Genomic DNA, 13,006 nt, shown 5'->3' with positions numbered 1-13,006 from the left:
AGAGTGTTGCGTCACACAGAGCTCTCAGTGGGTCCATATTGGCAGGCACTCATCTTGGAAGAGAATGTGGTGAATGGGGGCCAACACTTCTTCAGAACAGGGCTGGGGACTCTCCGATGTTTGATCACACCAAAACAAAGCCCAGATTTTGGACTGGATTAAGTGGGAGGCCAACACTGTCTATTTGCTCTGGTTATGCCACCAATTCCTTCTGTAAATTGCCCTTGCAACAGAAACTTCAGTATTTGGTGGGAAAGCAGTAGTTTGTTTTCTGTATAGGACTAGATGAGGTTTAGTGAGCTAGAGTATTTATCTGTGTGCTTTGTATTACGAGCATGTAGTAATAAACTTGCATACTGAATGAAATTTTCCTTGTTTCGAGAATCGCTTCTTCATCTTTCCAGCCAATCCTGAAAGTAAGGACCCTCCAGATGTTCTTAGATTACAACTCCTATCAGCCTCAGACATCATGGCCAGAGATCTGGGAGGGAGGAAGCAAGCAGCCATGAATTAACAGCAGTGGAACATTTAGTCTTAAATACATTGCTGTGCCAGCCTGTTAACAACTGAAGCTGGGCTCAAATATACCACCCATGTTTAAAATGCAGGTTCCATCAAGTATCTTTGCAAGCATTGAATGAAGAACATCCCAGGTTCTGTTCCTTACATCTCCAGTTGCAGTGATGCTTTTAAAAAAGGCAACACAGTGCATTATTAATGTTTAAATCACCAAACAAACAAGTCAGTGCACTAATGCATGGGTCAAATTGTGGATGAATTGCTAATTTAAACAGAAACCCCCGCCTCTCCCAGTATGCCCCACGGAGACCCTCAAGGTCCATAAATAACAACACCCTAGTGGTCCCCGGGCCCTAAGGAAGTTAGATTAGCTTCAGCCAGAACCAGGGCCTTTTCAACTCTGGCTCTGGCCTGGTGGAACGCTCTTTCTCCTGAGACCAGGGCCCTGCAGGATCTGATTTCTTTCCGCAGGGCCTGTAAGACAGAGTTGTTCCACCTGGCCTTTGGCTTGGAGCCAATTTGATTCCCTCCCCCTCTTTCTTTTTTCTTTTCCTTTCTCCTCCTGCAATGAGGCTGCATTTTAATATTTTAATGTTTCAATATTTTAATGTTGTATTTTAATTTTGTTTTTAAGTTGTACTCATTCAACTTGTTTTTATTATTTTATTATTGCTTGTTAGCTGTTTGCGGGAAAGATGGCCTAAGAATGTGGTCCTTTGATAAGTGTGATTTATATAGCGCTTGGCAGGGATGCTTCCAAAAACTGTGATGGGAAAAATTCTACACCCATTTGGAGTGTGTGTGTGTGTCTACCATTGAGAAGTATAAAAATCCACATAGCCAGGAGTCTCACTTAAATCGCAGTGCCAACATTACTACATGAATAAAAGGAGGCTTGCTTCTGCTGCCCTCATGGTAAATTCACAATTACTTGGAAATAAGCACAATTTTCCTTTATAAAATGATAATATATTTTAAAAGTGACAATAAGAAAATGAGCAGCTGTAGCCATGTGACTGGCCAGTACATCTCTGAATATAAAACATTAAAAAAACAAAACAACAAGAAGAGAATGCTATGGTGATCCACCATCAGCCCTTCTGCCACCCTCTGTGTAGTCATTGGCGGAGATGGGGGCTTGGCTGTGGAGTCCTGAATGTCACCTGGAAGTGCTTTAAAAAAAACAAAAGGAAACTGATGTGGAATCATAGAGGACTTAAAAATGGAAAAATGAGAAACAGAAAAAATCCGAAACCAGCAGATTCATCCATCCCTATTCTAGTGCATTTTTTCTGGTGGGGGCGGGGGGTGGTGATCCCGTGGTGGTTGCCACAAAAACACAGAAATCCAATATGCTTCCAAAGAATGAAAGTGTGATGAGACACCCTGGTGGAATCCTACGCACATGTAAGAAACACTGTGAAAATGCTTTTTAAAAAAACATTTTGAAAAACACATTGAATTTGCCATTGCTCACTGATGCCATCTAGTGTCACATTTGTATGTTTCACTTTACAACACACTTGAAACATTTTTGTTTGCAGCTCTATAGCTGAGTCGTCCCCTGATGCAAGCCTGGGCACAGACATATCCAACAAAATCTGACTCCTGATTTTTTAAGTGGGGACGTGTTGTTGTATTCAGATAAGAGGAAATGAAGCATGTACTGTTTTCTTAAGAAACTTTATCCACCAGTCCCCTCCCTTCCTTCATCTATATTAGACTAGGAGCAACCTTGCTGGAGGTCTGTGTTAAAAGCCCTACTATGTCTTACATTACAGAGGACAGTTCTCTATTCTGTTTCAAAGCATCCTCTATTATTTGAGAGCTGTCCCCTCACCCCCGGCCAACTCTCATTTAAAGATAAGAAACCATGAAAAAGAAAAAAGAGCTTTGGATTTGGCCGACCATTAGCAGCACCTTCTCAGCGGGAATTGAGAAGGAACTGAACTCCCCCAGAGCCTTCCCTGCTAAAGCAAGGCGTCATTTCCACTTCATCGATAGCAGCTCTTTCCAAAACTGCAAACAGACGTTCCAAATCGCCACGGGCAAATTTCGTGCAGCTGGGTTCCCTCTATTTAATTTGGGGTTGATGCGTAACCATCCGCCCCAGAAGCTAATACAGAGAATTGGAGGTTGGTTACGGCAACTTGTGAAAACCCTGCTGAATGCAAAAGCGAGAGGGGAAAAGTTGGCCGCTCGACTCCTTCCTTGTTTGTGAGGAAAAGAGGGGTGGGGGTGGGTCTACAGGCCCATAAGTACCAGCCCTAAGGTGAGCCTGGAGGTCACTAGGTTTCTGCCCCATTTCTGGATATAAGCTAGGGGTCGGCAAGGTTTACCTTGCCTGGGCTGGTGCACTCCAGCGGAGATCCCTCCGTGGGCCGGATCCATAGCTGTCAACTTTTCCCTTTTCTTGTGAGGAATCCTATTCTGAATAAGGGAATTTCCTTTAAAAAACGGGAAACGTTGACAGATATGGCCGGATCGTGCACACACACCTGCGATTTCCGGCGTCTGCACAGATGTGATTTCTGGTGTCTGCGTCTGCGCGGATGCGATTTCCAGTGCAGCGGAAGCGAGTCCACGCACCGTGCTGTGCCAGTTTAGTGCAGCGTCCAGGGACTCGCCAAGCGGGCGGCTTGGTTCGGGGGCAGCTCATGGGCCTGTTAAACAACCCCCGTGGTCCGCCCGTGGTTGCCTACTCCTGGTATAAAGCGGAAGAGGCCTGGAAGTCAGGCCTCCTTCTGCTCTGCCTGCTTGATGTAGCCCCTGCCCCTCTCCAGCCCACATAGTAAGGAGGCCCTGCTTAAAGGCTTCTTAGGCCCCAGGGGCGCTTACATGGGAGTAAAAGGAGGGGAAAGCTGGCAGCCAGGGCAACGGCCCCAGCAAGGAGGGTCCGAGACGTGTGAGTTGGGAAAGGTAGATGTATTCAGGAGCAGGGCAGGATTACGTCTCCTTCATCTGAAACGGGTCTAGGAAAGCCCTCAGAAAAGCCAGGCCCGCCTCTGCTCCGTGCGTGGCACACGCCGGTGGCCGAATCCATTTGCTAATCGGCTGGAGGTTGCAGATGGGTTTTGTGCAGGGTACATGTTTTAGAGAAGGGAATGGAAAGCCAGTTTTGAAGGAGGCATCACTGCTCCCTCTTGTAACTCCCGGCAGGGCACGTAATAAATAAATACATAAATAAAATAAAATAAACGGCGGTTCTTCCTCAGAAGGCCCTAGTTGGTCAAGGGAAGAGCCATCACTGCTTCGACCAGGAAGGTGGCTGCCGTACATCCAATGGTCATCTGCCTAACTTCAAATTTTAGTATGGCCACCTATTCATAATCCATGTTATGGTCGCTCCCCTCAGTTCAGGCTAGCTTTGTATTTTTGTTGCAATTTATTTTCTAACCCTAGAAAGGGGAAGGCGGTGTTGACCAAACCGTGACTATACAACAGTTATCTTGGGTTCCGCTGCTGAGCAGATTGTCAATATGGCTTTTCTTCCATAGATTAGACCACTTTTAACTGAAACTCCTCTTTGCAGCTTATCACAGCGAATTTCCTGTGGGTTTATTTACCTTTACTCTTTTGGTGTTTGTTTGTTTGTTTGTTTGTTTACGTCACTGCTTTGCGTATTCTGCAGGTCCTTCAAGCCACAAAATTTCCTTCCTTTCTCCTAGGCTTCACACCGTGTGCTTCCCATCAACATGAAGTTTCTCTTGGGGCTTTTCCTCTTCTCTGTGCTTCTAACTACAGGTAAGCTCACTATGGGATGGGTGCCACTGAGTAACTCAGGACATCTGGAACTCTGCACATGCCCTGGAACCAGTAGGGGCCAACAGGGCAGGGTGGGGCTGCATTGCACTCCTGGCTTTCCAGTGCCACGATTTGCTGCTGGTTACTTAGAGGGAGAGAGGCAAAGCAGTGGGGAGGTTGCCATGGCACAAGTGCAATATTGGGAATATCAGATTAGCTTTGCTGCCGTGCCGGCAGCATGCTGACTCCCTGCCACCCAAGAACTGGCAGCAACATTGGGGACAATGGCATTGAGAAGGAGGAAGAACAACACAGCCCCTGTCACCATGACCAACCGCTGTTGCCTTGAACTGTATGTTACTTTTAGCTTTGCAGAAAAGGAAAATTATTACATTTGGACCAATGCAGCCGTTCAGATCCAAGTAGGGGGAACTGCTTTCACGTTGTTCATAAAATGAGAAAATGCATGATCAAAGAACAATGACAACCAGAAAATACTCTTTGCATAAAATTTGTGTATGTTAATTTATATGTGTTGTTAATTTATATGTACAGTGGTACCTCGGGTGAAGAACTTAATTCATTCTGGAGGTCCGTTCTTAACCTGAAACTGTTCTTAACCTGAGGTACCACGTTAGCTAATGGGGCCTCCCGCTGCCACCGCGTGATTTCTGTTCTCATCCTGAAGCAAAGTTCTTAACCCGAGGTACTATTTCTGGGTTAGCGGAGTCTGTAACCTGAAGCGTCTCTACCCCAAGGTACCACTGTATTTATAATTTTTGACCTGGCAATACTGTATATCGCAAATCATAGAATCACAGAGCTGGAAGGGACCCAAGAGTCATCTAGTTTTATGTTAGAGCACTGCATTAGCAATTTATTTGGACTTGACACCCTCTTCTGGAGTTGATAACTTTGAACTCTGTACATGCCATACACTACATGAAAGCCCTTCTGTTCCCTCCTTCAGGTGCCTCTATAGAGTGTGAGATTTGCAAGGGAGTCAACAACTGCACAAGCGAGAGGCAGATTTGTCCTGAAGAATATTACGCCTGTTCCAGCTCTCTGCTTGAAAACAGTAAAGGTGGATGAGAGGGATCATAGGTCAACCAGGCCATATAGTGAATAGGCCACATTTTTGTGCAAAATATGTGAATGAGTGGTGCCACCTAATATTGAGTGAGATCAGTTCTCCATTTTGCCCAGTTCCATCCACTCTGAATTTATCCCAGGCTTCCAGCAGAGACCTGTTCTTTTTGCCAGCCAGGGGAGTTATATATTTTAACCAGAGAACACAGAACTTGGTTTCTGCTACTACCAATAGCCCCACAGAGAGAGCTGGTAGGTTCATGGGAATCAATGCTATACTTGGGGTGGGGGGTCGATTATACTTAAGGCCTAGATTAAGCCTTCAGTGTGTCTTAATATTGGATTGCTGCAATCAGGGCTGTCTTTAGCAAATGCGGCGCCGGAGTGCAAATATCCGCCCAGCACCCCCAAATTACCTTGGATAGTGGGGGCAAAGCTGCGCACTGTCAGCTATTGGGGGGGGGCCCGCAACTCTCCCCCATGCCACTGCAGGAGAACAATCCCCGCAGAGGCTTGGGAGGGAAGCTGCGAGCCCGCCAGCCATATAGTTGGCGGGGCGCAGATTCCACCCTAAGCCTCTGCGGGGATTGCTCTCCTCCCGCAGAGGCTTAGGATGCAAGCTGCCCACCCGCCCACCAGCCATATAGTTGGTGGGGCACAGCTGGCAGGTGGGCAGGTGTGCAAAGCCATGCAGCTCCCCCACTCGCTGGGGCGCCCCTGAGAGGCCTGCGCCCTGGTGCAACGCACCACTAAGCCCTATGGGAAAGACGGCTCTGGCTGCAATGCTGTCTATGTGAGGCAGCCCTTAAAGATGATGCAGAAACTTCAACGGATACAAAATGCAATGATTACGTTACTGGACAGGGTTCTATTTAGAGCTCTTACCATCCTTGTTTTAAAAACAACTGCACTGGTTATCATCTTGCTTCTAGGCCCAAGTCAAGGTGTTCGAAATATTGGTGTTTAAACAACTTAGACCCATGATATCTGAAAGTCTGCCTCTATTTCTGCAGTTCCTTACAGGTGTTAAAATTAGCAGAGGTGCCTCCCTCAGCAGTTCCACTATCCATAGAAGTGCAGGGAAAGGGAGCCTGGGTTTCTCTGTGGCAGCCCCTAAAACAGAGCTTTCCAAACTTTTCATGTTGGTGACACACTTTTTAGACATGCATCATTTTGCGACACAGTAATTTAGTTTTACTGGCAAACCAGAGGTTAAACTAACCCCTTTCCAGCCCTGGGAGGAGAGCAGGGACTGTTCATGTGACACACCTATGCACTGCAGCTGACACACCAACATGTCACGACAAACAGTTTGGAAAGCCCTGCCCTAAAATGTGGAACTCCCTCCCCATAGAGGTGCACTTGACACTTTCTTTCTACAGCTTTCCCCATATGCTGAAGAAGACCCACCTGTTTACCTTGGCCTTTGACAGTTAGGAAATTTTGTTTTGTGGGGCCCATTTCTTTCATTTAATTTAGACTAGGCACCCCCAAACTCATCCCTCCAGCTGTTTTGGGACTACAACTCCCTTCATCCCTAGCTAACAGGACCAGTGGTCAGGGATGATGGGAACTGTAGTCCCAAAACAGCTGGAGGGCCGAGTTTGAGGATGCCTGATTTAGACTGATCCTTTTTGCTTGAGGCCAGTTTTCTTGTTGTTTTTTAAAAATAATTCTGTCATCGTATTGTGGTAAATAAATAGTTGTGACATGGTCCCTTCCCTCCATGCATGCCCGAGTATATAGCACACTACGACTGAGCAGGTAACACCTCTCACCATCTAAATGTATCCTCTCTTTTCTTCTTTTTTGTGTAGTTAAGGATGTATACATGGCAAAGGAATGTGCACACCCTGAAATCTGCCTTTTTGGTGTGATCACTATGACTGATGGCAATGGGAGCCACATAAGGCAGGTTGCCACCTGTTGCGAAGAGTATGCCTGCAATCCAGCCGCTCCGATACGTAGGTTTCTGTTTTTCTATAAGTTGTCTCCTTTTTCTGTCTGTCTGCATGAGGTGGCCATTCCGTGCGGTCTCGGTTTCCAACAGATGAAGGGCTAACAATTAATTAATGAAATCTTGACCCATAGAATATACTTTAAGCTCTTATTAATTGGCTGCATTTGTCAGGATTAGGGTCCTGACACCCCCAGGACTTTCCTGGTATTCATGCCTAGTACTCCCTCAGACTCCAGGGCATGTAAAGAGCTCAGCAGAGTAACTCAGCAGTGTGTCAGCAGCACAAACAGCTCACTCCATGAGCAAATACGCTTTACGAAAGCATTTCAATAAGCATAGTGGTTACAAGCCCTCAGCCAGATCCCTGGCTGTGTGCATAGCTTCAAAAAAACAGTTACAGAGAGAAGGGAGTGAACTTGAATAGCTTGAAAACGAAAGAAAGACTGACTGGCTCTCACACCTGCACACAGTTATATAAGGAGGGCTCAGACAGCCTGGAACCTTCCAGTAAACAATAAATACTAATGAGAAAGGACTGCTGGGTCACTACAGTACATGGGCAAGAAGCGACATCTCTGGAAATTTGAAAGGACCTACCGTATGTTACAAACACAGATTATTTTCCAGGGTTGGAACAATATTTTCAGTGACCCACCAAGAGGTAGATGATTCGCCAGGCAGCACTGAGCAGCGTGATGTACCCACATCCTGTAGGACAGCCTTCTCCAAAGGTTGTGGCTTCGAGAAACTTTGGATTGCAACTCCTATCAGCTCCAGCCACCATGGGTCAATGGTGAGAAATGATGGGGGTTGTGTTCCAAAACTTCTGGAGGGCACAAGCTGCAGTAGGGCTTGACCTTCTGTGCCTAGGAGGCAAGAGCCCTTGGGGCTACAATGGCTCCCAGTACGTTTCCAAGCACAATTCAAAGTGTTGGTGCTGACCTTTAAAGCCCTAAATGGCCTCGGCCCAGTATACCTGAAGGAGCATCTCCACCCGCATTGTTCAGCCCAGACACTAAGGTCCAGCTCCACAGACCTTCTGGCAGTTCCCTCACTATGAGAAGTGAAGTTACAGGGAACCAGGCAGAGGGTCTTCTCGGTAGTGGTGCCCGTCCTGTGGAACCCCCTCCCACCAGATGTCAAGGAAATAAACAACTATCTGACTTTTAGATGACATCTGAAGGCAGCCCTGTTTAGGGAAGTTTTTAATATTTGATGTTTTATTCTGTTTTTAATCTGTTGGGAGCCACTCAGAGTGGCTGGGGAAACCCAGCCGGATGGGTGGGGTAATAATAATAATAATAATAATAATAATAATAATAATAATAATAATGATAATTCTCTCAAGTCTTTCTTGCGATGTGTGGTAGGAGATGCAGCCTTTCCACATGGGATAAATCGTGGCTTGCCACCAGGTGTCCTTTGACTGAAATTAAAACTCTCCAGTTGTTGTTCTGCTGGTCCTCGCTCCAGCTCCAGACACTGCCAATCTTTCATTTGAATCTGTTTTTATTACTTGAAATTTATACAATGGCTGATCAGAAAAAACCCCACCATTTACAAAAAAAGACACCTCAATAAAATTATAAATAAGAAAAATTAACAACAATCATTTAACAAATTAACAACAATAATTTAAGACTTTCAAAAAGTTAAGGTAACAATAGAATGTGTGGAGGAAAATGTACCTTTAAATGTGTATTTAAATACCTCAAGAATACAATTTGTTCTGTAGGTTTTTGTTTTTTTTAAAAAATAGAAATTATTGCAGAAACTGATGGAACAAGAAGTGACAAACACATGCAAAAGTGTCAAGGACCAGAAATAAGCTGATCTACCCATCCTTAGTTCAGTTCAGAGATGGACGCATAATTTGTTCCTATGGCACCCTTGCATGTATTTATTCATACGCTTAGGCTGTCTTCTTTCTGCATCAATCTGTGGATATTTTAAAATAAAAAACCTGTAGAAATATTTAAATATGGTTCTGGTGCACATTTTAGCATTAAATACGTAATGTACCTAAACACCAACATTTCTAAATGTAGTTTATCCTGAGATACCATTTATTTATTTTTATATGCATTTTGGTATGTGTTTTGAGCCAAGAATTGTACAACAGAATTTGGAGAAGTACAAATCACATTATAAGGGGCCAGCAGCTTAGGATCTGTTTACTTATGCTACCACAACCTTACGCAAGCTGGGAGTGGTGGCAGGGGGAGGCGAATAAATATATGAAGAGCAGAGAAACCCACTATTCCCTGTTCTTCATTTGTTTATTCCTACCACCACCTGCACACCCAGCAGGTTTTCCTTGCTTACCGGGTTCTGAGAAGGTCACAGGGAGCCCTGGAAAGCTCCCAGAGCCCTTGCACAACCGTCAGCCCTCTGCCTCGTGGAGGCAATGGGGCGGTTCCAGGAGTTCCTAATTTTGCTGAATTTTGTATTGGTCTTGGGCAGTGGCTCCCAACCTTTTTTTGGCCATGCCCCACCTAAGCATCTCTAAAATCCCAATGTCCCCCCACCCTCCATGACATATAATTCTTGTTATTCAAAAAGTGAACTCCTATTCACGTGGAGGAAGCTAAAAGGCCATTAACTTAGTCTAACTCATTCTTAGAGTTAGACCTTAAAAATAAAATTGCCCACACGTTGCGAACCATGGGTCCAGGGGGTGCAAATTAGGCCGCTTTGCTTAAAAATGTGGCACAAACAAAACTCTACTTCATCCGTAGTGGAGGAGGGATCTTTTCTAAGGAGAATGGCACTTACCCAAGTTCCCTTGAACCTCTCAAACTCCTTTTGCTTTTCAGTTCCAGAACGGAATACCAGAGCCAATGGGAAGATTTGCCCAGGCTGCTCGTCTAACAAAGGCGACTGTTCTGCAGCAGTCACAGAATGTATTGGATCTGAAACTTACTGTGTTAGTTATGTCACACTTTCAGGTATTTCTGATTCTATTGCTACGACCCTTTTAAGCTTTTGCTACTCCTGCTGTGTGAAATGCCTTTTAGCAGCGCTGTTGGATAGTAGCTTGTGCCAAGCTGGATTTGATGCAAACAGCATGAATGCAATTAACATGCATGCTTTCTTGATATGTACATAGCAGTCGCAGAAATGCTGAGCCCCAATGAGTAAGGCAGGGAGGTTCCCTGGGAGGTTAGCATGGTCTGCTATCCTCCCATCCTAGTAGTGATTTTAGCCAGGAAGGATGAGCCCACTTGTTAGTGACGTTAGCCAATAAGAATTGCAGTGAAGGGTCTTTGCTGGGTAGCTAACTTGTCCTTCAAGGATTTGGCGCAGCAGCAGTTCAGCCCTGCAAGTCTGGCACCTAGGACTGTTTACAATCAATCAGCTCTTTAATGTTTTCTCAATAAGGAGAGAGCCCTTCCCAATCTAAGACTGACGGAGACCAGCATCCCCGTGCTCCCCAGTGACAAGCTTTTAGCTCAGGCTTTTAGTTTGCTTTGCTTACTTGTTGAGGCTGGCTGGGGAGCTACGCGCAAGGGCTCATAGCCCTGTCAAATGGTCAACATGTTATAACACTCCAATGAAGGGTATATTGCAGTGCCACCCAACATGCAAATTAGGCTGCTTCACGGTGATGCTTCTTTTTTTAAAGGGGAATAACATTACAGATTTGGGGCACCAGATTTTGGGGGTGTAAAAGCACCTGCAATTCTAAGAAGTTAGTGAATGTTAGAAATTACTGAGTGCTAGAAATTACTAAATGCTTGGAGTTTTCCCCTAGGTGAGATATAGCTTAGCAGTGTAAAAAACAAAACAAAACGCAAGCTCAGTTTGTTTTTCAAGGTATCGCTTGGGATGGAAGATGTTAAGCATGACTGAAGGTGTTGATAGCCCACCAAAGGAGGTTGCCAGGGTAATGTGAGTGTGATGTCACACAGGAAAAATGCCGTCCTTTTGAAAAAACAGAGGTCTCCCCAGTGTGTGTGTGGGGAGGGAGCAGACAGAAGGAGAGGTGTTGCGTTTGGCAAGGTGATCTTGGAGGAAGGAGGGGAACAAAGGCGAGAACTCCAGAACCATGGCAGGCTGCTGCTTTGAACCCAAGATCATTGAAGTCACTAGAGGGGCAATGAGGGACGTTCCTGGGGCCTCATGTTATGCACACCCTCAATGGAAGGCTTAAGGTGTAAATATGTGTAAAATAAACCATATTTTTTTTAAGACACTAGTCCTCACTGTGCCTTGATTCCCAACGGAAACATGACCCTGGGAAAGTGCCTGGAACCCCCAGAGTCTCATGCAGACGCTTGGTGGAGATTGGAGTGGCATGTAACGCTATATATCGTGGTTAGATGCATTTTTCGGCGTGTGTGTATCAGTTACTGGATCTTCTGACCACTCATCTTTTTGTTTTTACGCACAGAGAAGAATGTCGTAATCGGCTCCAGGAAGGGCTGCATTCGTGAAGGCACCTGCACCCACTTAAAAACATTTGACGGAGGGATTTTTCATGATGTTAATCATGTTAAAAATGTTCAGTGTACCCCAGCCGTGGCAGCCACCACTTCTTCTTCTCCTCCTCCTCCTCTCTCCTTTCCCCTCCCATTCGGATTCCTTCTCCTGGCTCTCCTGCTGATGAAGCTTCTTTTGTAATGAGCTTCTTGCACCATTTCACCGCTGAAGAAAGATGCCTCTTGTTTTTGAGTTTCAGAGGGATTTGTCTTCCTCTATGTTTTATTGAGTGAAACAAATAAAATAAAATAAAAGTTGGGGGGGGGGAATGAGTCAGTGCCATTTTCCTGTTCTATTGATCCACTGATCAGATAGATCCACTGCCCAGGGATCAGAGGTGAAATAATTATTTGCCTACTTTCAACATCTGGAGACATTGGGAGCAGCCCTGACCTTCTCGAGGGAAGGGCGGGCTCAGAAAGTGCTGACGGAATAGATCCAATGTTTTGCTGAGAGAGAAGATGAATGAATGCTGGAATAGAAACAAGGTTCAGTTTTTGTTTGTTTCTGTTGATCAGAGCTGATTCCCCAGTTTCTCCCCTGAATCCAATATTTGGAACCCTGAACACGCTTGGAGGAAGGATGGACTAAGAATGTGATACTTTCATAAATGGTATTGATCGAGTCCTGCCCCTTGCAGCATGCCCTACCCAACTGCACCCCACACAGCCAGGAGACCTGCTTTCCTGTGCAACCGCAGCTTAGGTAAAGAATTTTCCATCCCTCGGAATCTAGGGGAATCTAGCAGAAAGGGGGTTGAGCGTCTGCCCAGCTACAGCTTTTGAAGTTGTGAACAGCTATGTGGTCTTCGGATGAAAGGTGGTCTATAAATTTAATAAGTAATAGATGATGTCACCACCCAGGAACAGCTCTGTTTGGAGTTAAGTTAGTGGTAATAAAGCACATGAACAAGTCAGACCTGTCTCAGCTCTCTTAATAATCTGGCTCCCATGATAGCTTGAGCAAACAGCTTTGCTAGTAAATGAAGAGGGGCATTTTACTGCATTCTGGCAAGTTTGGGGAGGCTGGAAGTTATAAAAGAGAAACCTTCGCTCCTCTGCCTCTCAGTGTTTAGGTAAGAGAAAGAATAGGTAATCTCTGCCAACCCATCCGAAACTTGGACCGTGTACACCTTACCCACTTTGATAACCTCCCACAGCTGGTGTTTGAAGCCACATGATGCTAGCTGCAATCCATATGTATCCTGCAGCT

General features: G+C 45.4%; 1 protein-coding gene across 6 annotated transcripts; it reads left to right on the top strand.

The window, feature by feature from the left end:
• Positions 1-2,633: 2,633 nt before the first annotated feature.
• On the top strand, positions 2,634-12,710 carry LOC128418444 (phospholipase A2 inhibitor and Ly6/PLAUR domain-containing protein-like). 6 transcript variants are annotated; one of them, XM_053398122.1, is made up of 7 exons: positions 3,207-3,310; positions 4,017-4,071; positions 4,188-4,263; positions 5,234-5,347; positions 7,170-7,316; positions 10,129-10,260; positions 11,706-12,710. In XM_053398122.1, exons 3-7 carry the CDS (start codon positions 4,215-4,217, stop codon positions 11,933-11,935), a joined length of 672 nt encoding a protein of 223 aa, XP_053254097.1. In that variant the 5' UTR covers positions 3,207-3,310; positions 4,017-4,071; positions 4,188-4,214; the 3' UTR covers positions 11,936-12,710. The 6 variants fall into 6 exon arrangements, with proteins under 6 accessions (XP_053254098.1, XP_053254093.1, XP_053254096.1 ...); XM_053398123.1 differs by lacking the exons at positions 3,207-3,310; positions 4,017-4,071 and adding an exon at positions 2,634-2,791; XM_053398118.1 differs by lacking the exon at positions 4,017-4,071 and having other exon boundaries at positions 3,202-3,438.
• The last annotated feature ends 296 nt before the right edge of the window (positions 12,711-13,006 follow it).

The sequence above is a fragment of the Podarcis raffonei genome, chromosome 8 (genome assembly GCF_027172205.1).
Source record: "Podarcis raffonei isolate rPodRaf1 chromosome 8, rPodRaf1.pri, whole genome shotgun sequence".
Taxonomy (NCBI): Eukaryota; Metazoa; Chordata; class Lepidosauria; order Squamata; family Lacertidae; genus Podarcis; species Podarcis raffonei.
This window is presented reverse-complemented; position numbering and strand designations above follow the sequence as displayed.